The sequence below is a fragment of the Eublepharis macularius genome, chromosome 10, assembly GCF_028583425.1.
Source record: "Eublepharis macularius isolate TG4126 chromosome 10, MPM_Emac_v1.0, whole genome shotgun sequence".
Lineage (NCBI taxonomy): Eukaryota > Metazoa > Chordata > Lepidosauria > Squamata > Eublepharidae > Eublepharis > Eublepharis macularius.
The window spans coordinates 14,720,367-14,747,711 of NC_072799.1; the positions used below are offsets into that span (position 1 = coordinate 14,720,367).

Below are 27,345 nucleotides of genomic sequence, written 5' to 3' on the forward strand. Positions count from 1 at the left end.
TGGCTCTTCTTCCAGGGGAATTTGGAGGAAAGCTCCTTAAGCTGGAGGGGAGTGCTGAGCAGAGGGGTGGATTTAGGCTTGCCAGGTGCCTGCTGGTGGTGGGCAAACTCCTGGTGATTTGCTTCTCTGCCCATTGATAACTGATGATCACCAGGAGGAGGCAGACCGTCCAGGGATCTCCTACCATTGGCAGGTGGCTCGAGCAAATGGCCGCGCGATGTGCAATGACATTGCTACTGTTTATACCGGAAGCAACAACATTGTGCAAGGGACAATTCTTTAAGGATCAGCCCCAAATTCTCTTTGGGGGCCGATTCTAACGAGATGATGTCACTTTAGGCATAACCAGAAGTAACATCATTGTGTGGCACGCACAAGGCAGGGATAAGCTAAATACCCACAGCCCTCCACGCCCTTCCAATCTCCTGGCAGTTGCTGGGGGACCTGGCAATCCTAGTAGGATACAGGCCTGTCTGTGGCCTGTATGATAACTGCTTTGATCTGTGAGAAAAGCCAGTAGATAAGTAAACAAAATAAACACTCAAAGCTGCTTCCATTATGAATGTTGCTGCCAGCCGCCTAGATTTTTCTTGCTGCACAGTTCGGACTACTGAGAATGTTCAGGAGGACATGATATTAGAGTGGTTTGTGCAGGATAAGTTCCCTGTGGATCCTTTCCTTTGTGATAAATGAAAATACAATTAAGATTCCACGGCAGGAGGACTGAAGAAATGGGCAATAAGGGGTGGAAACATGAGTGCATATCATGTTAGGGTTATGTACATTGCAATCCCATGCATAACTTGCTAGCTAAACATTAAGTGCAATTTTCATCCCCCCCCCCTATCAGCCTCCCCTTTATTCAGCCTTGGAAGGGCATGATTGCATAAATAACTAAGCAATAGAATAATCAAGTGTTTACATACCAGTAAAAGAAAGTGTAACTCTTATCCTTTGTAAAGAACTTAATTCTCGCCTTTAAAAAGGGGAAATAACTTCTCTTGGCTATTTATTTTAACAAGACTTTTCAGGTCGTTGAGTGTTAAATAAACTTGGTCAAACAGGAGAAATGCATAGCGGGGGCTAAAGGAATCTCTTCCGACTGTTTTTCCCCCTTCCTTTGACTACTAACCACTTCTCCCTTCCCTGTGAAAATACAGATGGTGCATTAAGACTAGGCAAAACTTGGCTCTTTCTACCATAAATATGCATCTTGATTCAGTCATTCCTTATGGGCATGGGCCCCTGCATACACAACTCCCCTGCCTGTTAGAACTTCCTTCTCCGAGGAATCAGCTCTATCGGTACCCAATGGGATGTGCAGGTGGAGCTGTCCTTTTTGTTACAATGAATGTGGAAAGGGCACTCCCACATGGCACCCCTGGTATGCGTCTTAGTTCATGTAGAGGTCTGGTTTCTGTGCATTGTTTAAACAAAAGACACCTATAGTCATTTGTTGTAAAGTGTAGCCATGGTCTGAACTTTTGAGCAAGTTGCAAACAAAATATGAGCTGTGTTGTTACAGTGTAAGATCAACATTTGTTGTTTTCGGGCCTGCACATCAGGATTCCAAATAATAATCTAATTGGTTGGGCTTGTTGGAATAGAAGTGACTTGGCATGCCTGGACACTGAGGAGGGGTGTGTTGTTTTTTCCTTTTCAAAAGAACTAAACTCTGTGTGTGTCCATGTGGGGGGAGGGGCTCTGAGAAGTTTCTGGTTCTTCCTCCTCTTTCTGTTCCCTTTATTCTCTCTCTCCTACTGGTCTTGCAAAAAGCAAGATGGTTCTCCAGAGCTCTCCCATACAAGCTTACAAGAGGCACATCCATACTCCCACTCACATAGAGTTGCCAATCTCCTGGTGAAACCTGGAGATCTGGAATTACAACTGATCTCCATACAACAAACATCGGTTTACCCGGAGAAAATGGCTGCTTTGGAGGGTAGACTCTATGGCAGAATACCCCACTGAGCTCTCTCCCCTTCCAAATCCTGCACACCCCCAGGCTCCACACCTAAAATCACCAGGATTTTCCCAACCCAGAGTTGGCAACTCTGCAGTCGTGTGCCACCAGATTATCTGGCCAATTGTAATAGAGAAGAGTGTTATTTAGATTAGCTTCTATTCTTCTGCTACTACAAGAATGCAAGTGGATGTGAAATTAGCTTCAATAAAGGGGACTTTTACCTGTTGCAATATATTGGTTTGAAGAGTGTTTTACCACATACAATTCTTCAATTTTACATTAACTAATATTCCCCAATAGGGTTTGTCGGAAAAAGAAGCACGGTGTCATTTTGTCTGTTTTGAATATTAATTGTGGTTTGTCAGGAACAAGGAAGTCTTCGATCTTCCAGCCATAGATGCAAGGAGTAAGGAAGGGGAATGTGTGAGTGCAACGTCTTCCAAGGCTCATTCACATAGTTTGTCATTGAATTCAGTCAATATCTAAAGCCAGAGTCAAGTGAAGTATGGAGTTATATTCAACAATTGAGGCCTTCTCCAGAAATCAGTGGTCATTTTTGAGGTATCTATTTTGCTTTGGAATGTTTTGTAGAGTCCTGGATTTGTCATGTATGAATCTCACCCTTTAGGTCTTTGTTCTTTTATGTTTCAAAACAGTCTCAGTACAAAAGAAAGTAGGAAGATCTGGAAAAATCCAATATGTCCTGTCTTTCTTTCTAGAACCTTATCAAGTGCGGGAAAAGAACTGAAAGACAATTTTCTGAAGGCTTTGGCGGAGAGGGAAGAAGCCAATCGTAATGGGAAAATGTCGGTGAGTAAATATAAAATGAAAGTTCTATAAAACAGTGTAAAACTGGAATGAAAAGTTAATATACAGGCCATGGTATTCTTGGAGCATAAGATTAAAACTGAGTGAAATCAGTGTCTTAGTGAAGGCATGGAGAGCTATTCTGTCGAATCACATCTGCAGGGAAGCATCTTTTTATAAAGTTGCAAACAGATTTTTCTAAGTAATAGTGTGATGGACTTTTTAACGAGTTTTCACAGTGTCCTTTTTGGGAGAGTTGTACTTGTAGCTGAATAATATGAAATTGCATGCGCTCCAGTTCAGATATTCATTTATGCACTCAGATCATAACATATAGAAAATTATTTTATGCTGGCTTCTTTACACTTTTTGATATCTTCATTTTTAGAGCTATCATTAACTTGGAAATTCTGAACTCATGTATAGTTTGGCTTGGGTTCTTTACCAGCTCCAGTTAGTTACTGGAAAAAGTTACTGCCTGTAATAATAGCTGACCATTTTTGCTTCTGAAGTTATTATGAAAAAAAAGATAAGAATGGCCATGACCCTTCCCTCTTACTCGGAGGTCTGGAAACTCAGGTACACAGCTGTGTATGGGCTCTGTGCCAGTCACGAGGTCACTGCTAAACCTTTGTTCCTGACCATCAGGCTAGGTGGAGAGGCTCCTTCATGTTCTAAAGGATATGGCAGGGTGAATACACTGGGCTTCCAGCAGCCACTGCAGCCGCAAACATAATAACAAGTTGAACTATCTTTCAGCTTGCTGGTTATATGATGGAACCACATTTCATCTCAAAGCACAGAATGAAAATGCATGTGTGACTTAAGCATTCTCATAGTGTGGGTCAAATTCTTGGGGTGAATATACGAAAGCCCTCTTTTGCACGGGAACTGGAAGAATGTAGAAGGATACATGAAAGTGGCTTCTGTGTGCACTCTCAGGTAATGTGCAGGGCAAGTTTCCATCTCTTAAAACAAGCCTATAATTACTGTAAATGTTTTAGAAGATAGATACCGCTTCTGTGATCTTTTACCATTGCTGGGACTCTAGGGGTAGGAGTGGAATATGTTAGGACTTGAGTTATCTGAGTTATCTGTTACATGTGGGAACACAAACAACAAAACTGCACTGTGTTATCTTCCATGTGTCATCACAAGGTTAAAGTACAAATTTATTGTATGGTCTCAGGATTATTCCCAAAGTTCAGAGAATCAAATTCTTACTTGTATATGAACAGATTTACTTGCACAAGGGCATTTTTTCGTTGGGATTTGGAAATAATCGGAGCTTGGTGAATGAAGCTCTAATGAATGGGTCGATATAATAAATAGTCTTGAATAGTTTTGGTGTACGAGTTTGCGTATTACTTACAGTGCTATCCTTAGCAGTTTCACCCTTCCACACCATTGACTTCAATGGATTTAGAATGGTATAATTTTATAGAATTGTACTCTTAGCGGCCTTAGCTATTCCAAGTGAATACATGGAGTTGTCTCCATTTACAGTCTGCTACAGGTTTGCAAATGATATTAACTGAATAATTAAAATCAGGCTGAGGAATAGGGGAGAGTGGAACATGCCTACATTTATTTGCCATTGAATGTTGATTGTGTCAACAATGTAATAACCTTGATGATCTTGGCTATGGAATGTTTGTTATGAAAGCTATCGTAGAAACACCGGTTATGGGCTTGTTCCCATTCAAAAGAACACTGTCGCCATTCTCCGAAAAGACTTCACGACTTGGGTTGTTTCTAATATGCCAATTTCCTGTGTTGAAAATGCCGTGAAACATAAGATTGCCTTATATATCACCAGAAACGTTGTGCTGACATGATCTTTTTCTACTGTGCAGTTTTCCAATAGAAGTTGGAAATGTGCGTGCATACTGTGTGTGTGTTTCACTGCTCAAGAAAAAACAGGACATTGAAAATGTTTATTTTCCTTCTGATCGAAATCATTTTTTGTGCAATTAATACTTCCCCGAGGAGATGATATGAGGCATGCAGGTAATCATAATTTAATTTCAAGCAAGCCGTTTCTGTGCTTGAAATATAAAACCTGCATCTCAGATCCCACTTTGCCGCAAGCAGGGGCAGCATAAAAGAAGTAAAACTTTGTATTTCCTGGAAGTAGCCCTGCGGTTTGTCATCTAGCAGCATAAGTATCAAAAAACTGTCATTTCTTCTCCTGTTCAAAGGAAAAAGGAGTCTCAAGCAATTTTAGGGAGAAATGGCCTTTCAGCAGCCTAGCAGTGAAATCCCAAGCCGAGTTACTCCAGTCTAAGCCCATTGATTTCAATGGGCTTAGACTGGAGCAACTCTGGTTAGGATTTCATTGTAAATGTGTCATCTTTGCCAGAAGGCCTTTCATAGGTTTCTGTCTGAAAATATACATCTTGCTTGCAGTCTTTCCCCATTTTTCTTATCTTTTTTTCTTTTTTAAAAAAGAAGCATTTTTCAAACTTTGCATGCTCTCTGCACCAAAAGTAGGTCCAGTACCTGATATCTCCCTGCTAGTTGAATTGAACTAATGTGTCCCTAGAGATTCCTTCACTGTAGGACATGCCTGCAGAGAACTTGGAGAAGGACTCAGAACAAGATGAGCTCTCTTGCCTGGTCTATACAAAAGTTAGAACTTCAATCTGAGGCTGTTCCTGAGGCTGGAACCTCAGGGATGCTGAGTAAAGATTCAATAAAAGGTCAGCGCATGGGAACAAGCCTCTAGAAAACAATATGCCAGAGGAAGCCATGTGGTCAGGCTGCAACCCTGTGAAAACTGGCAGGTAAGGCTTGCTCTCTGGGATGCGAGAGTTCTGATAACGCTCTCCTTCGCATCAGCCTTGTGATGCTTGCCTTCACCTGTGCCCGATGTTGCTATGCGCTGGCCTGTCTTGTCTCACCATACCCAGTCTCACTGTTTTGCTTAGAAAAAGACAGGAAAAGATATTATTGCTAATAGGTATATTGTTTTTTGTAACTGGCAATCATCGTCAGTGTGACATCTACAGGTGCGTGTGACAGGGCCTTGCAGCTATACTGCAGCTGCAAGTCCCCAGTGGCAGCTCTTATGTAAAAAGTGTAGCAGGGGGCTGATTCAAACACAGAGGGAGGAAGGGCTCCTCCCTGCATGCCATTTTTGGTAGCCAGAACAGCCTGGCTTCTCACCCTGCATCATAATCCTTGTTCAAATTGAGTCCCTTGCTGTGCGTTTACGCAGGAGTTGCCACAGGGGACTCACAGCTGCAGTACGATTGAAAGGCTTAAGCAAACTTATGTAAAGCGTAACGTGTTGTCTGGTAACTCGTATGTTTCTTTCCCCCACCAGAATACTGGAGAGTGCAATCCTAAACAGCGTACAGTAGGCTTAGAAGGGTGCAACTTTGTTTAGGATTGCACTGTAAATTTGAAGAATGTTTCTGCATAACCTAGGAGCCAGCTGATGCCTTCAGCAGAGTTGTGCTAAACTGCAGGTGTCGGGTTTTCTGTTTGAATGCTGTCTAGTATGGGGAGGGCATTCTCTCTCTCTCTCTCTCTCTCTCTCTCTCTCTCTCTCTCTTACTTACATTATTCATAGTTTGCCTTTCTCACTGAAATTCATGGTGGATTACACAATGTAAATGGGTGCAATCAATATATTAAGGCATCCAATGAGTGAAGTAATAGGACTAGGGTGACAGAAATCTGAAAACAAAGCTCTAAGTATTCGACATGAAATGTTAAGGTAGAATAACAATGTAGTGAGAGCAACAAAATACATACAGCAAACAGATAATATATATTACACATAGTATAATTCACAGTCCCTTTCCCTATATTGAATCACCTTCTTGAACCATTACATCATAATATAGTCCTACTGACTTTATTAAAATATGGGTATAGGGTTTCCTGTTTGAATGCTGTCCAGTACTGGGAAGGGGGGCTTTCTGTGTGTATATATAAAGCTAACATGTCCATACCGTTCACTGAACATGAGTCAGCAGTGTGATGTGGTAGCTAAAAAGGCAAATGTGATTTTGGACTGTATCAACAGAAGTATAGTGTCCAGATCATGTGAAGTGATGGTATTGTTCTTCTCTGCTCTGGTTAGACCTCACCTAGAGTATTGTGTTCAGTTTAGGCACCACAATTTAAGAAGGATATAGTCAAGCTGGAACGTGTCCAGAGCAGGGCAATGAAGATGGTGAGGGGTCTGGAGCAGAGATGGGCACGAACCGAAATACAAACTAAAATTAAGCATGAACCAGTCCGGTTTGTGGTTTGTGAACCGTGGTTCATCAGATCCCATTTCTGACGAACCGCCATGAACTTTAGGCTGGTTCATTTGGTTCATTTTTTGGTTCGTGACTGCCGACAGCCTGGTGGCAATCAATCAGTTTTCTAGGCAACGGGATGGACTTCCTGCAGACCAGAAGTGACCTTCTGCTAACCTGGAAGTGATGATTTTCTGACCCGGATGTGACATTTTCATGAACCAAACGAACCGGTTTGCGAACCAGGGGCAGGTTCGTGAAAGTTTGTGATTTGCGAAATTTAACGAACCACAAACTGCAGGGTTCGGTTTTTTTCTGGTTTGTGCCCATCTCAAGTCTGGAGACCGTCTCCTATGAGGAAGGGTTGAAGGAGCTCAGTATGTTTAGCCTGGTGAGGAGACAACTGAGAGGTGATATGATAACCATCTTCAAGTACTTGAAGGGCTGTCATATAGAGGAGGGTGTGGAATTATTTTCTACTGCCCCAGAAGGTCGGACCAGAACCAATGGGTTGAAATTAAATCAAAAGAGTTTTTGGCTAAACATTAGGAAGAACTTCCTGACAGTTAGAGCGGTCCCTCAGTGGAACAGGCTTCCTCGGGAGGTGGTGGGCTCTCCTTCTTTAGAGGCTTTAAAGCAGAGACTAAATGGCCATCTGACAGCAATGCTGATTCTGTGAACCTTGGGTGTGTGGGGGGAGAGGTAGTTACGAATTTCCTGCATTGTGCTGGAGGTTGGACTAGATAACCCTGGAGGTCCCTTCCAACTCTATGATTCTGTGATTCTGTATGTAGGAACAGGATTCACTGTAATGTTCTTCCTGATGTACCATTGCTTGACGGAGGAATATTAAAACGCTCAGTTCACTCTTCACTACCTGCAGCTTAAAGCAGTTCACTCTAGGAAAAGCGTTATTGCTTGATTCTGTTAAATGTATAATCTGGCCCTGAATAATTTACAGAATGATTTCAAAGTACCTTCCTCATGTCATGGAAAAAATACAATTGATTCTGCAGTTTCTGTTTCTGAACTCAGTATCTTTAAATGGCCACTACGTTTTCCAAAGATCATCTTGATTTATGACTGAGCTATTTAATTCTCTGCCACAACACAGTTCAAATGTCTTCTCATCCAGTTGTTTGGAGTGGCAAGATTCCTTAAACCTTTTCCAAAAAAATTCTCATCCAGCTTCCCTTTGGGAAACCTGTTCCATTGCACAACTGTTCTTCCAATTAGGAAATTTTACCTCCTAGCCAGCTTTGCTAGAATTGATTGAAAGACAGGGAATTTAAGTGGTTTTATAAAGCTTCCAATGCATTAATGATGAGATTGATTTTCTAAATTTTTCATTTCTTGAAAGCCACGGCAAAACTGATTGTAGCTATGATGATTACATCCTTTATTTTCAACTTCATCTATCAATACGGTAAACATTTATGTACATGATATATTCCTGCCTGAAATAAAACTGCATAATGTCAAGATACGTCTGATCTCAAGTGATTGTAACCAGTTCCCCACAACTGTATAGTAGAAATTCAGTGGTGTGTATCTGTAGATAAACTTCAGAACTTAACCTGGAGAACATGAAATGAAAAAAAAACTACCCCAAAGCCACTGAGCTGAGGAAATCATATTCTCAGGAAATGCCTTTGAAGTGGCCAACACTCCAGTGCTATAAAAATTGTGCCACTCCACAAAGAAAATTGTAAGTTAAAAACAATAACAAAAAGCCTCATAGTTTGAGGGCAAACTATAATAACTGGGAGACAAACACTACACTGTGTTTCACACTTAACCTCTTCAGCCAGCTCACGAATTAGGCTTTAACTTAGTATTCAGCTTAAATGAACGTGGACTCTTACAAAAAAAAATCACCAGACGGGGCCCCTACAATATGCTGTGATTATAAAGGACATGATCTTGTAACATTTTACAAAATAAAATGACTTGTTACCTAGTTATCAGAAAGGAAACAAACCTCAGTTTGTTGAGGTACTTATGCTCATGACTAGCTGAGCCTCTGACTTGAATCTCAGCACACTTTGTGAGGGGAGAGAGGAAGAAACAACCAAGCACAAATCACCAGGTTGACTCTGATCACAAGCGGGCTCTGATTTATTTATTTATTTATTTATTTATTTTTAACTCATCCCTCCCCACAAGCGGGCTCAGGGTGAGGTACAACATTGATTAAAATACAGCTTAAAATCAATTATAAAAACAGATAAAATACAGATAAAAACAGATAAAACACTGTGCCCCTTTCGGGGCAACCAGAGGGAGTGGACTCTCCATACCCCTTGTAGAGGGAGACCGGTGGAAGGCTCGGCAATGATGGGGTAAAATTAGCCTCTTGTTGACTTTCCTGTTTGCTTGCGATGCCTGAACTGAGCCCATTTAAGCAAAGATTTGGCCACGAGAACCCAAACCCTGGGCACCGATCACATTACAAACATCCTCAGTATATTCTGTATTACCAAACAATTTTACCCATGGTTGTTGTGGGTTTTCCGGGCTGTATTGCCGTGGTCTTGGCATTGTAGTTCCTGACGTTTCGCCAGCAGCTATGGCTGGCATCTTCAGAGGTGTAGCACCAAAAGACAGAGATCTCTCAGTGTCACAATGTGGAAAAGATGTGTTGTGACACTGAGAGATCTCTGTCTTTTGGTGCTACACCTCTGAAGATGCCAGCCACAGCTGCTGGCGAAACATCAGAAACTACAATGCCAAGACCACGGCAATACAGCCCGGAAAACCCACAACAACCATCGTTCTCCGGCCGTGAAAGCCTTCGACAATACATCAATTTTACCCAATTGGCTTAAAATACTACTGAACGGCCAACTTCTTTTGAAAAAAACACCCTCATTGCCAAATGTAATTTCTTATTCATTGTACGAAAAAGTATTGCTTTCTTTGTTGCTTCTTATTCGAGCGCCATTATTATTGCTTCTTCAAACATATTTCCGCTTCTTTCCTAACAGTCACCCTTCACTTATCAGAGTGTTAATTTCAGAAAATGAAAATTATCTGTTGACAGAAGAGCTCCTTGATTTCGGTTATTTCCCCCAGAAGCATTCATGCATCGCTGACTTCCCTGTTTCTGGTCTTGGAGCCAGTCATTGGTAGAAAACAATTTACTGTGGATAGTAACGCTGGGAGAGGTGGTTAGGTTTTATTCTTGTACATTTATGAATCTGAACAGCGCACTGAGCCAACTCTACACATCAGCACACAAGCTTCTGGGAATTCCCCCTAACAAAAACGCTTACCTATAGGAATACAGATGTTGCTCAGAACCCAACATGGTTCACAGAGGGTTGGGGGCAAACTCCATGTATGAGGGGGTGTGGCTTTCCCCAAAGAATTTTTTTTAACCAAACACAGCTGCAGAGGCTACAGAATGGTCTCAGAAGATCATTCAGGGAAAAGGACTTCTTAATACTCTCCGCTTCAATAGTTTTTCCACTGAAAATCTCCCGTACCCCTTCCCTGCAGGGGAAATAGCAGAGACACAGCCGATCTGACCACCTGGATCCGGGCCATGGTAACATAGAGACTGGACTACTGTAATCAGGGCTTTTTTTCTGGGAAAAGAGGCAGCGGAACTCGGTGGTGGAACTCAGGAGCGCACGATGACATCACTTTGTGTCAGCTGGAACAAGGGGGGAGTTTTTTAAAGTTTAAATCGCCCTCGGCAATAACAACAACAACAACAACAACAACATTAGATTTATATACCATCCTTCCGGCCAACTTAATGCCCACTCAGAGCAGTTTACATATAGTAACATGGCCGGTGGCCCCATCCCCTGATCTCCAGACAGAGGGGAGTTTAGATTGCCCTCCGCGCAGCAGCATGGAGGGCAATCTCAACTCCCCTCTGTCTGGAGATCAGGGGGCGGGGCCACCGGCCATGTGACCATTTTCAAGAGATGCCGGAACTCCGTTCCCCTGCATTCCTGCTGAAAAAAAGCCCCAACTGTAATGCACACTACATAGGTCTCTCCTCAAAGGCAATTCGGAGATTCCAGTTGGTGCCAAACGCTTCAGCTCAATGGTTATCAGGAGCTAGGCAGAGCTGGCATATCACTCCCATTCTGCAGTCACTCTGTTGATTATCTATTAATTACCAGGCCCAGTTCAAGGGTTTGACTACCACGTGCATGTGTACGTGCCATCAAATCACAACCGACGTATGGCTTTCAAGGTATGTGAGAAGCCGAGGTGGCTTCCCATTGTCTTCCTCAGCGGAGACTTCCTTGGTAGTTGCTGATCCAAGTACTGACTCTGTTTAGCTTCTGAGATCTGATGAGACCGGGCTATACCAAGCCGCCTTCCCTCTCTTTGGCTATCACAGGCTACTACACACAAAGCTGTTCACGGCCTTGGCCCCTCGTATCTACAGGACCGCCTCTCTTCCTGTGCTCCACCATGGCAGCTTTGCTCGTCTGAACAGAGCCTTCTGCAGGTGTCACCCTGCAAATGCGCAAAATCAACGACCGCTTGCACATGTGCGTGCTCTGTGGTGGGCTAGTCCCTCCCCACCTTTTGGAATGGCATGCCTGAAGAAGTCAGGGAAGTTCCCACTCTCCCGGCATTCCACAAACTATGCAAAACTATTCAGGAGAGCTTTTTTATACAGATAATAGGGCTGTGCTGTAAGGAAATGGTTCAGAAAGATGCTCTGGTAAAGGAATAGGGGCTGTAGACTGTACTACTGAGCACTGTCTATTATTGTAAGTTTGCGCCTACTAGGTAGGCACAGACATCATGTCAGTTTGCTTTTGTTTCAGCATTGTTTCAGCTCTGTATCAGATTTCTGCTTGGTTTTAAATGTCTGCAATCCATATAGTATTGTAATGTTCATTGGACCTTTCATCCTGTAGATCATAACTGACTTACGCTGTGTAATCCGCTGAGTCTCAGTGAGAAAGGTGGACTATAAATAATGTAAATAAATAAGTAAACAATGGGGTAATTGCCATAAGCGAAACCACAAGAGGAGAATTAAAAAGGCCTCTTTCCCAACATGTCTTCCAACGCATGGATGTTAGTAAAATGAGTACCCAGTTTCCTGGGGGTAAAGTGTAGCTGACTGGGGAAGGCAATGGCAAACCACCCCATAACAAAAAGTCTGCCAAGCAAACGTCGTGATGTGATGTCCCCCCATGGGTCAGTAATGACTCGGTGCTTGCACAAGGGACTACCTTTACCTTACCTAATTAGGACTCTAAAGCACAGTTTAACCTTGGTTAAGACAGTCCCTCCCCCCCAAAGGATAAATCATTAACAGTGAAATCCTACTCGCTTAGACTGGAGTAACTCTGCCTAGGATTTCACTGTGTCTCATCCCCTACCAAAACTGTCAGCTGCCTTGCTCACTCTTTTCAGTGATTGATAACCTCCAATGAGAGGGGCGGGGGGAGATGATCACACGAACATCCCTCCGTCTTCCTTGTCTAGCCATCATTGCTCACTTCCCACCCAAAATACATTATCTCCACTATTGATGCTTTCCTTCCTCCCCAAGGCTTGGCCACCAAAAGATGTCACTCTTGAAAAGGACGTTCTTTCACAGAGTTAGAAAAGAATAAATAGCTACTACCTGAGAACTAGAAAGGAAATGAAATCCATCACTTAAAAACTACCATTGGTTGGCACCCATCCATGCCACCCTTCTGTTTTAAGATGGCTTAGCTGAAATTCGATCAGAAACCAGAGAAACAGGTTTGGGACTGCCATGTTGGATAATACATTGTGTACATGTTGTGTACACATTGTGTACAGTGTGTATCATTGGCGATACACATTTTATCCACATGTAAAGCCTATTTCTCAATGTGTCTGGATGACTCCATTTCAGACTGTGAGTGGGAATTCATATGTTTAAATGCTTTTTCACACAAAGACACATGACTGAGCTTTGACACCCAAAAGCTTATACCCAGGAAAATTTTTGTTGATCTCTAAGGTGCGACTAGATTGAAATGTTGTTCTGCTGACTGACTTACTTTAGTTCTTTTATTTTAGCTTGATCTTATTTATTGCACTTGTAGTTTTGCTGTTATGCTGATTTTGCTGTTTCACTTTATTGCATTAATTATTGCTTCTATGTGTTTGTCCTAGCATTTATTAGGTTTGTTGAAACCTCCCTTGGCCATAATAGGCAAATAAAATGGAGTATTCCACCATGTACAGTCCTGCCTGTAGTATGAAGTGGCACATGCATGCTTAGTGAGACTAGGCCTAAATCTGTCACTCCCCTAACTCATACCTTCGGTTGCCAAATCTCATAACCAAATGAAATGTATCTGGTGCTTAAAAAAAAAAAAGCTTAAAAATTAAAGCATCCTATGATTTTCTTCCCCTAAGTTAGAAAACTTCCTCCACATCTTCCTCCAGTGAGAAAAGACCTTCCATCAATAGAAGACTTAGCGAAAGAGAATTGTAGGGTGAAATCTTAAGGACACTTCCCTGGGAGTAAGCCCATTGGATAACATGGAACTTACTTCTGGGTTGACCAGGTTAGGAGTGCCTGGTGATAGGGAATTATAATACCGTAGTCTCTAGCCTAGTGAAAGGGAATTGTAGGATCCAACCGATGCTGATCAATTTCTTCCTTAGCTATGTGGAAACGAGAGAAAATGTGAATCAAAATGTTTTCTAGCCTAATCCTCTCCCCAACATAGTTTTCCACATGAAGGGAAGTTTGGTGGAGACTGATCTTTCAATCACACCCCATTTCCTTCTGAGATGATGTGATGCTTAACTCTCTTACTCATGAAAGGTTTGTATTTTGTCCCATTAAACGCAACGGAACGTTCCTGTTGAATTTGGTGGGAAGAGATACCCATCTTAGCTGCACACCTAGATAAATGGTTTTGCAAATTAATTACAGATGGCGGGTGTGTCATGATAGCTGCTCTTGATATTAACCTGTGCAGATCTGCTTCTGGTATGGCGCATAAATGTATCGACATGTCCTTGCAGCCATCCTCGGGCAAGTGCAAATAAGACTCTATCCGATCCCTTCGAAACACACTGTAAATCTTGACGGCACTGCAGCCAAATGCGAAACCGCACAACCGCATGGCCAAATTCCCTTGAGATAGTGCATGTAATTTCATCAGGTTTTTCCATGCTTGTTCATCAGCGCGAAGCTTTCATCTGCTTTTAAAGCCATGGTCTTTCAAGCAGGGGTGAAATTGCACCTGTCAGTAATATATGCGCTTGTTACTCCATCATTCTGTCATTTTACAAAAGAAACTATGAAAAGAGACGTCCCTCCACAAATCTCAGGAATCACAGGTTCTCCTTTTGAGCAAGTCTGGCAGCTCCATTGTCATTCTTGGCATGAATACAACAGGATCTTCCTTGCCTTTTAAAGCCAGGTCAAATGAAAGCTCGATCTTTTGCAATTAGCTCTAGTGTTACTTTTTCTCCTTTTTCATGTGCTTAGATCCTGGCACACCCTCTCAGAAGCATTCTAGAGGGAAGTGGAAGAGGAGGCAAGTGTACTCAGTTCATTTCCAAGAGATTTGTTACGACTAGGTATACTTTAGCAACACTTGTATTCAGGGCTTTTTTTCTGGGAAAAGAGGTGGTGGAACTCAGTGGGTTGCCCTCGGAGAAAATAGTCACATGGCCGGTGGCCCCGCCCCCTGATCTCCAGACAGAGGGGAGTTTAGATTGGCCTCCGCGCCACCGAGCGGCGCGGAGGGCGATCTCAACTCCCCTCTGTCTGGAGATCAGGGGGTGAGGCCGCCGGCCATGTGACCATTTTCAAGAGGTTCCGGAACTCCATTCCCCCGCGTTCCCCTGGAAAAAAGCCCTGCTTGTATTTAAAAACAAGAGTAAGTATAGAGTACAAATGACACAACTGGAGACTGAATTGCTCGTGTCTGTGTCATGTTGTGTATGGGAAGAATTAAGGGCATGTAAAGATGTGTCACACTCCCCTGAGAAATGTTGCAAGTCTCATCAAAACTCGTTTTGGGATCCCTTAAAATTGCTCAGATGTTTTGTTTTGCGTTGCACAAAGTTTTCTATTGGGCAAAATTTCAGTAGCATCCAGTAATTTTAATGGGCTTAGACTGGAGTAACTCTGCTTAGGATTTCACTGTTTGTTGAGTAGGCAGGTGGAAGTTTGACGGGCAAAACTAACTTTGTTGGAGAAATGTGCCTCTTTCTTCATGCATGTTGACTGGGTTGATCTCTGCTTCATAATAACCCATGTAATCCAAGCAAATTGCAACATGAACGATACAGAACTATAAAACATTAAAACGGAACCATATGGAAAGGCAGGATATAAATGTTATAATAAATCCAGACAGTATAAACAATAAGTATTGACGTAAAATTGAGGTGATGATTAAAACCGCGGCTCCCAACCATCCACAACTCAAAACCTTATTTTAAAGAAACACTTCCTTGCCTCTCTACCTATTGCTGGGTGAATTACTTTGACTTCTGTCTGCAGAGGGATCAGTGGTTGTGCAGCCACTACTGAAAAGGCCCTGTTGAGTGCTGACCATAAACACTAATCTCGCTTCTGATAGTTTTGACAAATCCCCCCCTCCCCCACAAGCCCTATTTGGAGACCTCGAAGTCCAGGTGAATGTTTGTCAGGTTCATGTAAAAAGTTTTCACGTTACGTTGCCCACATTACTGAGAACTGGTAAATGTGTTACAAATCCTTATTGGGGAGGGCCAAACCCTTGGGGAGGAGCCAGCAGAAGAAGAACATCTAAACCATCTCTCCTTCTCTCTCCCCCTCTTCCTCTTTTTTTTATAGTAGATCTTGGAGCATTCCTGAAACCAGTGTGGCTTCTTCATCAGGCTCCAGACTTTGATTCCCTAAACGGTCATCTTCTACATTCTGCTGAGTTTGGAATCCTCCCTTTTCTCTTGTTACATAGCAACATTTGGGTCTTTTCCTGCCTTTCAAATATGGTAAACTTTAGGTCAATTTAAAACCTGTCCTTTTCTCTTTTGGCCAAATTACTCCCCTACCCTGCCATATTTCATTGCTTTCAACTTGCTGCAACTTGCTTAGGCAGTCCCATCCATTTTCTCATTTGTATGCCCTATTGCCTGGCACAACTCCTTCACATTACAGTTGCAATTTCTTAAATCTTTTCTGTGGTCATTTTGCCATCTCATCATACCATCCAGAATGCAGTAAGTTCTGCACAGTGCAACAAAGACCTCTCTGGCAATTTCAACAAGTTCTTGTGGTTACAGGATTTCAGAGGCGAGAGCTTACTGCATCAAGCACATGACACGCACCTTTTCAAGCGCTCTGCAAAGATGCTCCATACGTTGCAAAAATTCTGCATGAAATCTCGTTGCTGCAGTTTTTTCTTCCAGAGGTTGCTTTGAACGATGATTTCATCTGCTGGTATTTACATGTTAAAGTAGCCAGTTCAACTGGAACGGTGAACTGCATAGAACTGGCCTACAAATCCTGCGACCCACCAAACTGAAACAGCCTTCACTGTGGCCTGCCTGGCGCTTGACAGCATCTCTCTTGTTTTCGTAGACCCAAGCAAGCAGCCAACACAGCAGGTTTTATCAAGACCCGAATGGGTCAGCATTCTGAACTGGTGGTCAGGATTCAGCTTGGCAGGTCATCTCTGAAATAGGGATGATAATCAGGGGAAGGGAAAGTGGGTGGATTATCACTGCTTGACAGCTGGAGATTGTAATGTCGGCTCTGTGATTTGTCTAAATCTGAACAAAGCTACTGATTCTCCAGCAGATGGCAGAAACACTTTTAGGCAGCTTTTTCAAACACTCCTTGATGTTCTTCCGTCTTGTTGGAGATGCACTTGCTCTAAATCTTCCAACATTCTTTCCTTTCCTTATGGGAAGTGTTTGATGTACCCTCTCATGGCTTTTGAAGTGGAAGGAAGAAGGGGGAAATGCCAGCCTGTTTTCATAAAATCAGGAAAAATCCTTCGTATTTTCTTGGTGTCCAGGGTTATTTGTCCCATCAAATATTTGTGGAGGTTCAAATGGGAAATGCACATTTTTTTAAAAAAGTCTAATAGTTGCATAACAAGGTTTTACACTTTGCAGTTTTGATTTGCAAGTAGGAAGCCAGCCTAGTCCTATGATCTGGATTAAGTGTCGGGAGAAATGACTTCCAGTTTGGGGTTGGACAGATGCCTGCGGTGTGACCTAAACAGATTTTGCTCCTCCATTTATCTCTCCCCCTTACTGTCCTGGAATTCACTTTACTTCACAGTTCATCCTGTATATTTTTCAGGTGAAGTATTCATACAACCTTGTATGAGCATAACATGCCTTGGATCCAAAGTTAATAGGTTTGGCAGTTTTTGGAACTGAAATCCTAATAAGCCACCGTTAAGGTAGGGGAGAAATGGAGAGTGGCTGGGAAGTCTTGAGCAGGTCCCCTACTCGACGAGCGTGACATGCGAATCTAAACTGTCTGCTCTCACCGTAGTCTCCAGCTGCTCTTCTATGTGATCAGATCACAGTAGTTCTTGAACCCAGATGGAAATTGTGAGTCCATAAGAACGGAATTGTTGGGTAAAACCGATGCCTGTCGAGGCCCTGTCTCAAGTAGCCACCTGGCACTTTTGGAAAAAGTGTTTCCCTTTGTTTTCCATGGAGGTTCTATTTAGCTGTTGAAAGAGTGCAACCCCCGTGAACATCTTCATTTCTTTCAGTGTAAGTGTGACCAGGCTTTAGAATCTGTCAGGTCAAGGGCCAGTATTGCCAGGGAGCTGCTGTCGCTCTTCTGGCCCGAGGTTCGAGGCGTCACTCAGAAAGGAGCTGTCCAAAGACTGAATCATACCCCGACTGGGGTCCAAGCTGAGGTATCTGTCCAAAGCCAGGGAGAGTCAGCAGAAAGGCGAGGAAGCAGGCAGGCTTAGAGTCTCTCCACACGAGACATCTTACATGAGGATGCCCAAACGTAGCGAGATGCAATGCTAGCCAGAAAGCATAGTTTAAAAAGGCAGAGCTGAAGGGTTTGTTAATTTCATCCTCACCTCCACATTTGGCTCATCAAAAAAGGCACCAACTTGCAGGTTTCTGGTTCAAGTCCCTTCTGATCCTCACAAATCCCCCTCCTTTTCCAAAAAGCCAAGTAAGCTGGAAGCCACCACAGGAGCGAGAATGAATTTGATCTCTTAAGAGGTGGATGTCTTGAACCAATACTTCTTCAGTACAAGAGAAGAGAGGTCCTGATGCCCTTGGAGTTGTGCATGTTTTTGTTTCCTTCACGCAGGTATTGCAAGCGGGGATAGCAAGGGTCTCTTCAGGGAACATCATTCTCGCCCAGCCAACCTGCCTTCCTAGATGCCATTTGTATCTTCTACCTTCTCCTCTTGGGTTAAGCTGCTCACTTTCCCTTCCTAAATCAGCGCACTCCGGGCCATCCTGTCTCAGTCCACTGGCTCATACAGGGTGCTTATTCTGGCAAGGTCACCTCAGCTATCCTGTGGAGGAAGGAGTGTCTGATGCAGCTGTGAGGATGAAAATTAGCCTAAGCTGTGAATCACGTAATAGGAAGCGAAATAACAGCATGCTTGGGATGTGTGATTTTTATTGATGAGGCAGCAAAGACACACCTTTCTTGTCTGGATTTACGCAGCTGCTCATTAAAGCTGTCTTCCAAATATGCTGCTCATTGTGCATAAAGTTTTTTTTTTAAGCCGGTTGTCATTAAAAAAGCAGTTTTCTACCAGGCACTTTCCCCCCTCCCAACACACTCATGATAGAGCACCAGGCAGTTCTGGTCCTAGAAAGTCCCATTCTGCATCAGTTTTTTTTCCCCTTGAACAATGTTATATACGTGTTTGGATTTCCTGTGCAGCGTTTGCAGCATTTGGCCTTTTGCAAAATCTTAGACATGCACAGTGCCCAGGGTGAACATCCAACACACAACTCAGGGCTTAAGCCTCACCCATCTTTAAAAAAGAAAATGATTTTTGTTCAACTAATGTACATCTCTAGTAACTAGGAGCACACATGCACAGGAAAATGATATCAGAAAAACAGCACAAATATTACAGAAATAAATAAGAAAACATGAGGCTAAATAAATTCTACAGTCAACTGGTTTTACCTTGACATACCATTTAGAGAAATGGACATAAGAAAAATTAGAGCTTGGAAACAGATGCTGGTCAGTGTAGACTTTGTTCCACTTTATCGCCCAGTCCTTTGCTTGGGCGCTTTTTTTAGAGCAGACTAAACCTTTTCATTCTTTTTCTGTCAGCTGGGAACAGTTCTCTTTTGACCTATCCTGAAATGGGGGCTTAATCCCCACATTTCCCAACATTCACCTTTACCCAGTCATAGCACTGCGCAAGTCCCTGGTCTTCATGGTCTTAACTCAGGATATCAAAAGCAATCTGTCCCACCTCTTCTTGATCAGGGTGGGATGGGCAGGTGGGTATCTCCCGTTTTTCTCCATAAACAGAGATCATCTTCTTTCTGCCAATAGCAAGAGGATTTAATGTCTTGCTTCCTCTATGGGTGGGTTTTCTCAGAGGGCATGGGCCTCTTGGAGAGTTAATTGAGGCATCCTGTATTTCTCTATCATAGCAGCAACAAACTCTGTTTTGTCTTTGTATCCAGACAAACTGCAGTTCATGTTCTCCCCTAAAAACCAAGCTTTGAAACGACCATTAAACCAGACTTGAGAACCAGGATTCCAAAGAGTGGTGTAATTCTGGCTTTTAGGGAAGGAGTGAAAACTGTGGTTTGTGGTTTCACTATAACATGAATCTTGTATTGGATACATGAGGATAAAGGAAAGTGAATCTTGTATTGGATACATGAGGATAAAGGAAAGTGAGAAGTAAGGGAGCCAACAACATGAATCTTGTATTGGATACATGAGGATAAAGGAAAGTGAGAGGAAAGGGAGCCAACAGATCTTCTTGATCCGTTCACATAATCACAGTCTATTGTGTGTCATTATGTCTGAAGCTAAGCAGGGTTAGCCTTGGTTAGTAATAGGATGGGAAACCTCCAAGGAAGACCAGAGTCTCTTTGTAGAGGCAGGTAATGGCAAACCACCTCTGTTGATCTCTTGCCTTGAAAACCCCAGCAGGGATTGCCATAAGTCAGTTATGATTTGACAGCACTTTCTACCACCACCACCAGTCACTGTAAGAACAGGAAAATGAAATGAATGCAGATAGAGGTGTTATGCCTATGCCCAGTCTGGAGCTCACCTGCTTGGCTGCTGCCATTTTAGAAATCATTAGAGATAAATGAGGTTGTGCAGAAAGGGACCTATTTTGGTAGTCTATAAAATCGAACCTCTTAGGGGGTCTTTAGATTAGAGGGAGAACTGTGTTCTGTGCAAATTCTGTGCCATTATCTTTATAAACAGCTTCCCTAGACCCTTGAATAGATTTCTCATTGAAAATAATGGTCCCCCCCCCCAAAAAAAACAAGGATTTGATTCTTGAATCAGTAATACCGATAAAGATTTCCCCCCAAAGTCAGGGGAAACAAAAATTTTCTCAGTGCATACCCCTATCGAGCAGTTCTGAAGGCTGCAATCGCTACCCATACACAGGCATCTGTAAAGTTGTGGAGGTAGATGAAAGGGGGAGAGGTGGAGGCTTGGAAGGTCTTAGTTTTGTCCAGGGTTTTTTTTTCTGGGAAAAGAGATGGTGGAACTCAGTGGTGGAACTTAAGTCCGCACAATGACATCACTTTGGGTCAGCTGGAACAAGGGGGGGGGAGTTAAAGTTTAAATTGCTCTCAGCGAAAATGGTCACATGGCCGGTAGCCCCGCCCCCTGATCTCCAGACAGAGGGGAGTTTAGATTGCCAGCGGTGCGGAGGGCAATCTAAACTCCCCTTTGTCTGGAGATCAGGGGGAGGGGCCACCGGCCATGTGACCATTTTTAAGAGGTGCCAGAACTCCGTTCCACTGTGTTCCCGCTGAAAAAAAGCCCTGGTTTTGTCCCATGCTCTCATTTATATGGAATAAATTGTTAAGTTGTCTGGAGGGAAACAAAACTTACTGTGTCTTTTCAAAAGTTCAGTACCTAGCAGTGGTGGTGGAGATGTAGCCACAGAGCAAAAATGCAGAAGTGGTTTTTCTCTTGTTTCTGTGAGGCTGATTCTTAGGCTGGTTCTTGTATGAACATATATCACTTGATGGATGTACACGTACAGTACATATGTGCATCATTTGGTTAGGTGGAACTGCCTCAGGGCTGGTGACCGTATATCTTGTACTGAGGCTGCTGCTAGGGCCCAGGGCTTCTGGTGGAGCCCACTGTCAATGAATTCTCGCCCACACACCTGCCCTGCCACCTGCTCATGTGCCCTTCTCCCACATTTGCTTAGTGCTGCACCACTCATGCTCCCTGCCACAGCACTGCCCGCCATCATTGAGGAAAGACATGTGGGTGGTTCAAAATGATGGCATTTTTTGGCAATGATAGCAGTAGCACTGCTCGGGCACAGACTGCCTGGGGCGTTTGGAGAAAGGGCATGTGGAGGGCATGCAAGCAGAAGGAGGACTCTTAGGTAGATGAGTGGGGACAGAGGTACTAGTGTCGATCTGATGTTGGGTAGAGGAAGTTGTAATGGATTAGTTTATCCAGATCGTTTTATCCATACCTCATTAAGGCTTCCAAACCATCCAGTTCTGAGATTCGTAACCCAAATTCTGAAGTTTCCAAACTGTTCAGTTCTGAGATTCATAACCCAAATCCTGAAGTTTCCAAACCGTCCAGTTCTGAGATTCATAACCCAAATTCTGAACAGCTCAAGGAAAATCAGATAAGGTCTAAAGAGGTCTTTCTTTAAGAACTTGTTACTTAGTACAAATAAATTTTATGGGAGGTTTTTGTTTTAACACGTTCTATCAAGACACACAGAGACTTTTTTTAGAGTTTAATCTTTATTGAGATAAAACTCTAATCTTTTAAATGAAGCAAGAAACTAAAAAAAGACTTGTTAAAATTTTTGTCATTTATAGTCTGTCTTGTTGTTGTTCCTATAATTTTGTTCCTATAACTGAGGAACAAATACAAGTGAATCTCTTAACATCTCTCAATTAAAGCTAGTAATGATTTTAAATCAGATCATACTCAGTCTACTATGAAATGCATTGGACTTCCAATAGACACACAGAGACATATATTTCTCATCTACATCTTCGAAATTTTCTTAATCAAAACCCTCATCTCTTATCTGGGAGACATCTTTTATACTAATTGACATGTGCTACCTATAAAAACGTCTCTAAGATCTTTCACACGTGACAGTAATATAAAAATATATTTGGTCTTACATTTAGCTGATTCTTCATGTGACTTTCTGCCAAAGCCAAGTGTGAGGTTCTGATGCAGGTGCATGATAAATTCAATAAATCTTTAAATGTTGACAAAAAGTTAAGTGAGCAAATTATTAGTGGTCCATTCTAGCAATTAAAGAATCCTTAATCTACCTTCATCTAACTACTTTTAATTGGTTTTCAAAAGACGAAAGGAACAGCTGTGTATTACACAACCTGTTGACAATCTACACTGAAGTTCAGACACAGTTCACTAGAATACACGTGTATACCTAGAGTATATTGTGATTAAATCCATATTCCTGCTACAAAGGAAGAGAGATCTGTGGCCTTCCCAAACTTGGAACTGGCCCTGAACTGACTCCACAGAGCAGTGCTGTGTTGACATCATGAGCAAAGAAGTTCTTCCCGTGGTGTTGTTAGACTTGCAACATCTCGTGGCACAAACTTGCCAAGTGATACTTGGGATTGCAGCCCAGAAGAATGAATATGCATGCGTGATGCTCATACCATAGATGAGTAATAAATAAAATGCAAAGTGTCAAAAAAAAGCCTTGTTGATATTATTCCAAAAGAGCCAGTGGTTAGGACAGGTAACCTTTCACCCCTTCTCTGCTTTGGAAAACATTTGGGTCTCATTGACAAGTGCAGATTTATTGCTCCTGTGATAAAATCACTGTTCCTAGTAGAAACACCTTCTTTCTTTCCACTAAGCTTATACAACAGTTATCTCCTGCTTTATGTAGTGAAAACTATGATGAAAATGTATGGTGTCTCTGTATTTTCCAAGCCTACATTTTTAGATTAAAGGTTCTTTTCCAGTAACCCCAAAGGATTTTGCAAAAAGCTCCTAAAACATTTTAATGCATATATGAGTTTCTGTAGTCTGTTGAGTTTAATGCTGTATGAGTTTCTGTAGTCTGTTTTACGTCTCACCTTCTAGTGTGTAGTCTTTGAATGCATAGTTTCATGGCTTGTTTTTTGCTAATGCTGATCCTTGCAATCTCTTTTCAGCACAGCAGCTCAGTCTGGTTAGAGATGTGAAGGCCTGGGGGTGGGAGACGGTGGGGGGGACAGAAAAAAATTCCTTCAAGTACCTCCCTCTCAACTTTTTCCAACAGATAAAATGGAACTTTGGGCAGTGCTGAAAAATAGAAACTCCTGTGAAATATCTTCTGTTTTTGAATGAGTGAACTTCTTTTTAAGGCAAAGTTTTACTTGAAATGAGTAACATTAAAATGAGAGAATGCTGAATTGCAACTGATAGCAAAGCTCAAGGCAATGCATCCACCTGGATTGAGACCTAGGCTTCCTGTCTCATAACCAATGCTGATTTCTCCACACCTACTACCCCTCTGCATAGTCCACCTAATCCAATCATGTCTGCTATTTACCTGCCATTGTCATTCGGCATCTGAAATCGCTCCACTCTGCAAGATATGAGGACACCTGGACTCACATTCTAGCTGTGCCTCACAAAAGCTCATACTCTACCACAAACTTCGTTACATCTTATAGGTCCTACTGGTCTCTTGCTTTTTTCTGCTGCTACAGACAAACTAACATGGTTACCCATCTTGATCTATTAAAATGTTAGTGTAGGGAAATCTACAGCAGGGGTCACCAGCCTCTTCACCTCATTGCATCTTTGCCTTCATTTGTTAATTTCATCTTCGGGATTGGATCTCTCAAGTCACTATCCAAGGCCAACCCTGCTTAGCAGCCAAGAATTGACAAGATTGAGATGCCTGCGCTATCCAGGTCAGGGCCAAACAGGGTTACCTCATATTTATTTATACAGCACAACATTTTTGTTACAGCTTTTAAAAATAACAAGCAACTGTGCAAAGTTTAGGATTAGGTTTTGTGGTAGAAATATTTAGAAAGTATGGTCATTAAAATATAAAAACCTGAAGACTGAAAAATAGTTCTGGCTCCTAACGTTTAGGGTGGCTCCCAAAGCCAAAGAAAAGTTGTCAAGACTTGCTTTAGGGACTAGTTGTTGCTGAGTCACTAAACCTATGTCTAGGCAGTAGAATTTCACACAGCATGTGGAAACTTGTGTAATTAATTGTTCCGCCATAAAAAAAAAATCTGCATCTAGAAAGCTAGCTTGTCAGTGAGAAGTCAGTGCTAGGTTACAGGGCTTCCCCTTGACATCTAGCTTTCTATGTGCAAGGATTTTTTAACATATATAGAGGCCATTTGAATTTCAGTCTTATTCAAAGTTACTGTGGTCAAAGACCATGAATTTCAATGGGTTTAAACTGCATAAGATTGCTCTATAAATCACTTGTAGTCCAAAGCATTGACCGGTTTGGCTCCTTCTTGAAACCTGTGTGTAACTGTATATTTGACTGACACACTATACACACACACACAAACACACAAACCATATTGTAATTTTTTAAATATATAAATGACTGAAAATGAAGTCCTAAAACAGTTTTTTGATAGAGTCTTATTGCAAGACTGAAAGAACGGAAGTATGTTCTTTGAGGAACTAAATGAGTTTTTACAGTCTGGCATCGAAATGTAGGCTCTGTGCGTGACAGAATATTTTCCTCTCCTCAATGCTGGGGGCGGGGGCGCGAACTCTTTTTATTTTGCCTCCCCTCTTCTCTATTGCTTTCTGTGTCAATCTCTCATCATGGCATCATTAAAACTTGCTCCACACGGAGAGGAGTATGATATTGTAAGATGCAGAGGGAATCTTGACAATTCCACACAAACGTAAAGGAATTAATAGAAACACGTTTTGGCCTCTGTGTTTTTGGCAGGGCACTGAAGCGCATCAATGGAAGCCTAATGAGATTTTAATCTAATACCTCAGCCATTGCCTGTTTTTGAGCTCAGTGAGATCTCTTCCCTGTTTTCATTTTTTAATTTGCCTCCTCAGCACTCATGGTGTCCACCAGTAGCACAATCATGCCTGAAGTACTATAAATCTTTTTTTAAAAGTAAAGTCTTTGGGGTGGTAGGGGGACAAACATGAGGGGAAAGTATGACACCTTGAAGAGACAACTTAAGTAACTGGGGCATCTTCTTGAGTTTTCATAGCTTTTATTTGGGTATTTCTACTGACAAATGGACACCACGATGGGAGGAACCACAGGATTTGTACTGAGAGCCAAGCTACAAGTGACACCTGACACAGGTTGGACACTTGTCAGCTTCCCTCAAGTTTTGATGGGAAATGTAGGCGTCCTGGTTTTACAGCTTGGCTCTCCATTACAGCTGCAAGGCCAGAATGCCTATATTTCCCATCAAAACTTGAGGGAAGCTGACGAGTGTCCAACCTGTGTCAGGCGTCACTTGTAGCTTGGCTCTGAGAGGGTCTGAGGTTGAAATCACCAGCAACTTCAGCTAATGCATTTCAAGTAACCCCGCTTGGACGGACCCAGGGACAGTTTATGTCAGTCAGAGGAGACGGATGGATCAATGGTTTGACATGTTTTAAAGCAGCTTCACGTGTTTATATTCCTACTAGTTTTCAGAACCAGATACTGAGGGCAGCCACAAGGCCAATTTAAATGTTATTTACCTTGGGCAGGAACTGTAAAAGTAGCTCAGTGAGCTCAAAGAGGAGTTAATTTGTTTTTCTCAAACGTCAGCCTTCCACGCCCCACGCACAGCAAACTGCTTTTTGAAACTGAGGCAAATTCCAAAACAATCTGTGGTATGACATGGGGTGCTGGGAGGGGGGGTGAAGGTGGGACCAGCTGTTCAAATATCTAAAACCAAAAATATCCCTGGCTAACACAAACTTCGGGGCTGGCCAGAGCCATTTTTGGGACCTTGGGCCCCACTCACAAACCTGGGGAAAGCCCTTTACACCACTGCTGCAGGTGGGGAGGGAAATACTGAAAAGATCCTGGTTGTGTGTAAAGGCCTCTGGAAGGCTCCAGCATCGCTGTACAACTGATACTGTGGAGCTTTGCTCAGAGTAAAGATATACATAAAGGCTGCGGTCCTAAACATGCTTGCTAGCAAGTAAGCTCTACTGAACTGAGTAGAAATAGGGATTGGATTTCACAGTCTCCTGCCGTGCCACCTTGGCAGAAGAAGGGCTTTTCTGCTGCCTGTTTTTACATATGTCATGTTTGAATTGGCCCATATTTTTATGGGCCAATGGCTGTAGACAGGGTTGCCCATTCTGTTTAATTCTATGTCTATTTCCAAGTTAAGAGTGTGTGCACCGAAACTAACTCCGGAGATTCTCACGGTGATGATCTTACAGTTCTCATGTTCTCACTTTGCGTATTTCATTTTTATATTAAAAAAATAGAGCTATAGTAAAACTGGAATAGGAGGCTGCTTTAATAAAGATAAGGGCTGTAGTTTATGGTACTGTTTATTGTGTGCATTTGTTTTTATTTATTTAAGTTATTTATAGTCCACCTTTCTCAGTGAAGCTCAAGGCAGAGTACTCAGTGCAAGTCAATACAGTAAACAGGATGGGACAGCCAATAAACAATGCAGTTGGACTGGACTGCAGAAATCTGAAACCGAGCAAAAATCTGAAAACAGCTGAAAAAAAACCCATAAGCATTAAAATGGCATGTTAAGCAATGCAGAAATTACATAGTAGGATCCTACTTAATGACGATGGACTGTACAAAGTATACAAAGCAGTACAGTCCACAGTCCCTCTCCCTTTACCAAAGCATCTTTCTGAACCATTTTATCACAATAGTGCCCTGTTTTACCTATATAAAGAAGCCCTCCTGAATAATCCAGATTTGCAAAAATCCGGGGAGGGGGGGACCTAACGTAATCAGGTGGGGGCTACAACAGAGAATGGCCACTTATGGACAGCTATTGATTTCTTGTTCAGACTGCATAGTTTGATGATTTCTGTAATCCGGTTTGGCGTTCCTGCTTCTGTTTCATTGTTTTCTAACTTTGTAACCCAGTTTTATCATAACATTTATTCATATTGCATCGCTAAATTTTGTAATCCACCTTGAAACTCCATGAGAAAGGTGGACTATAAATAAACAAATG

At 42.4% G+C, this 27,345-nt stretch overlaps 1 protein-coding gene across 1 annotated transcript in view; it reads left to right on the forward strand.

The window, feature by feature from the left end:
• CFAP299 (cilia and flagella associated protein 299) overlaps positions 1-27,345 on the forward strand; it is a 374,767-nt gene that overhangs the window by 114,030 nt on the left and 233,392 nt on the right. Inside the window, exon 3 of the mRNA XM_054989558.1 lies at positions 2,686-2,776. Coding sequence (XP_054845533.1) covers positions 2,686-2,776 — 91 coding nt within the window. The remainder of the gene's footprint in view (positions 1-2,685; positions 2,777-27,345) is intronic.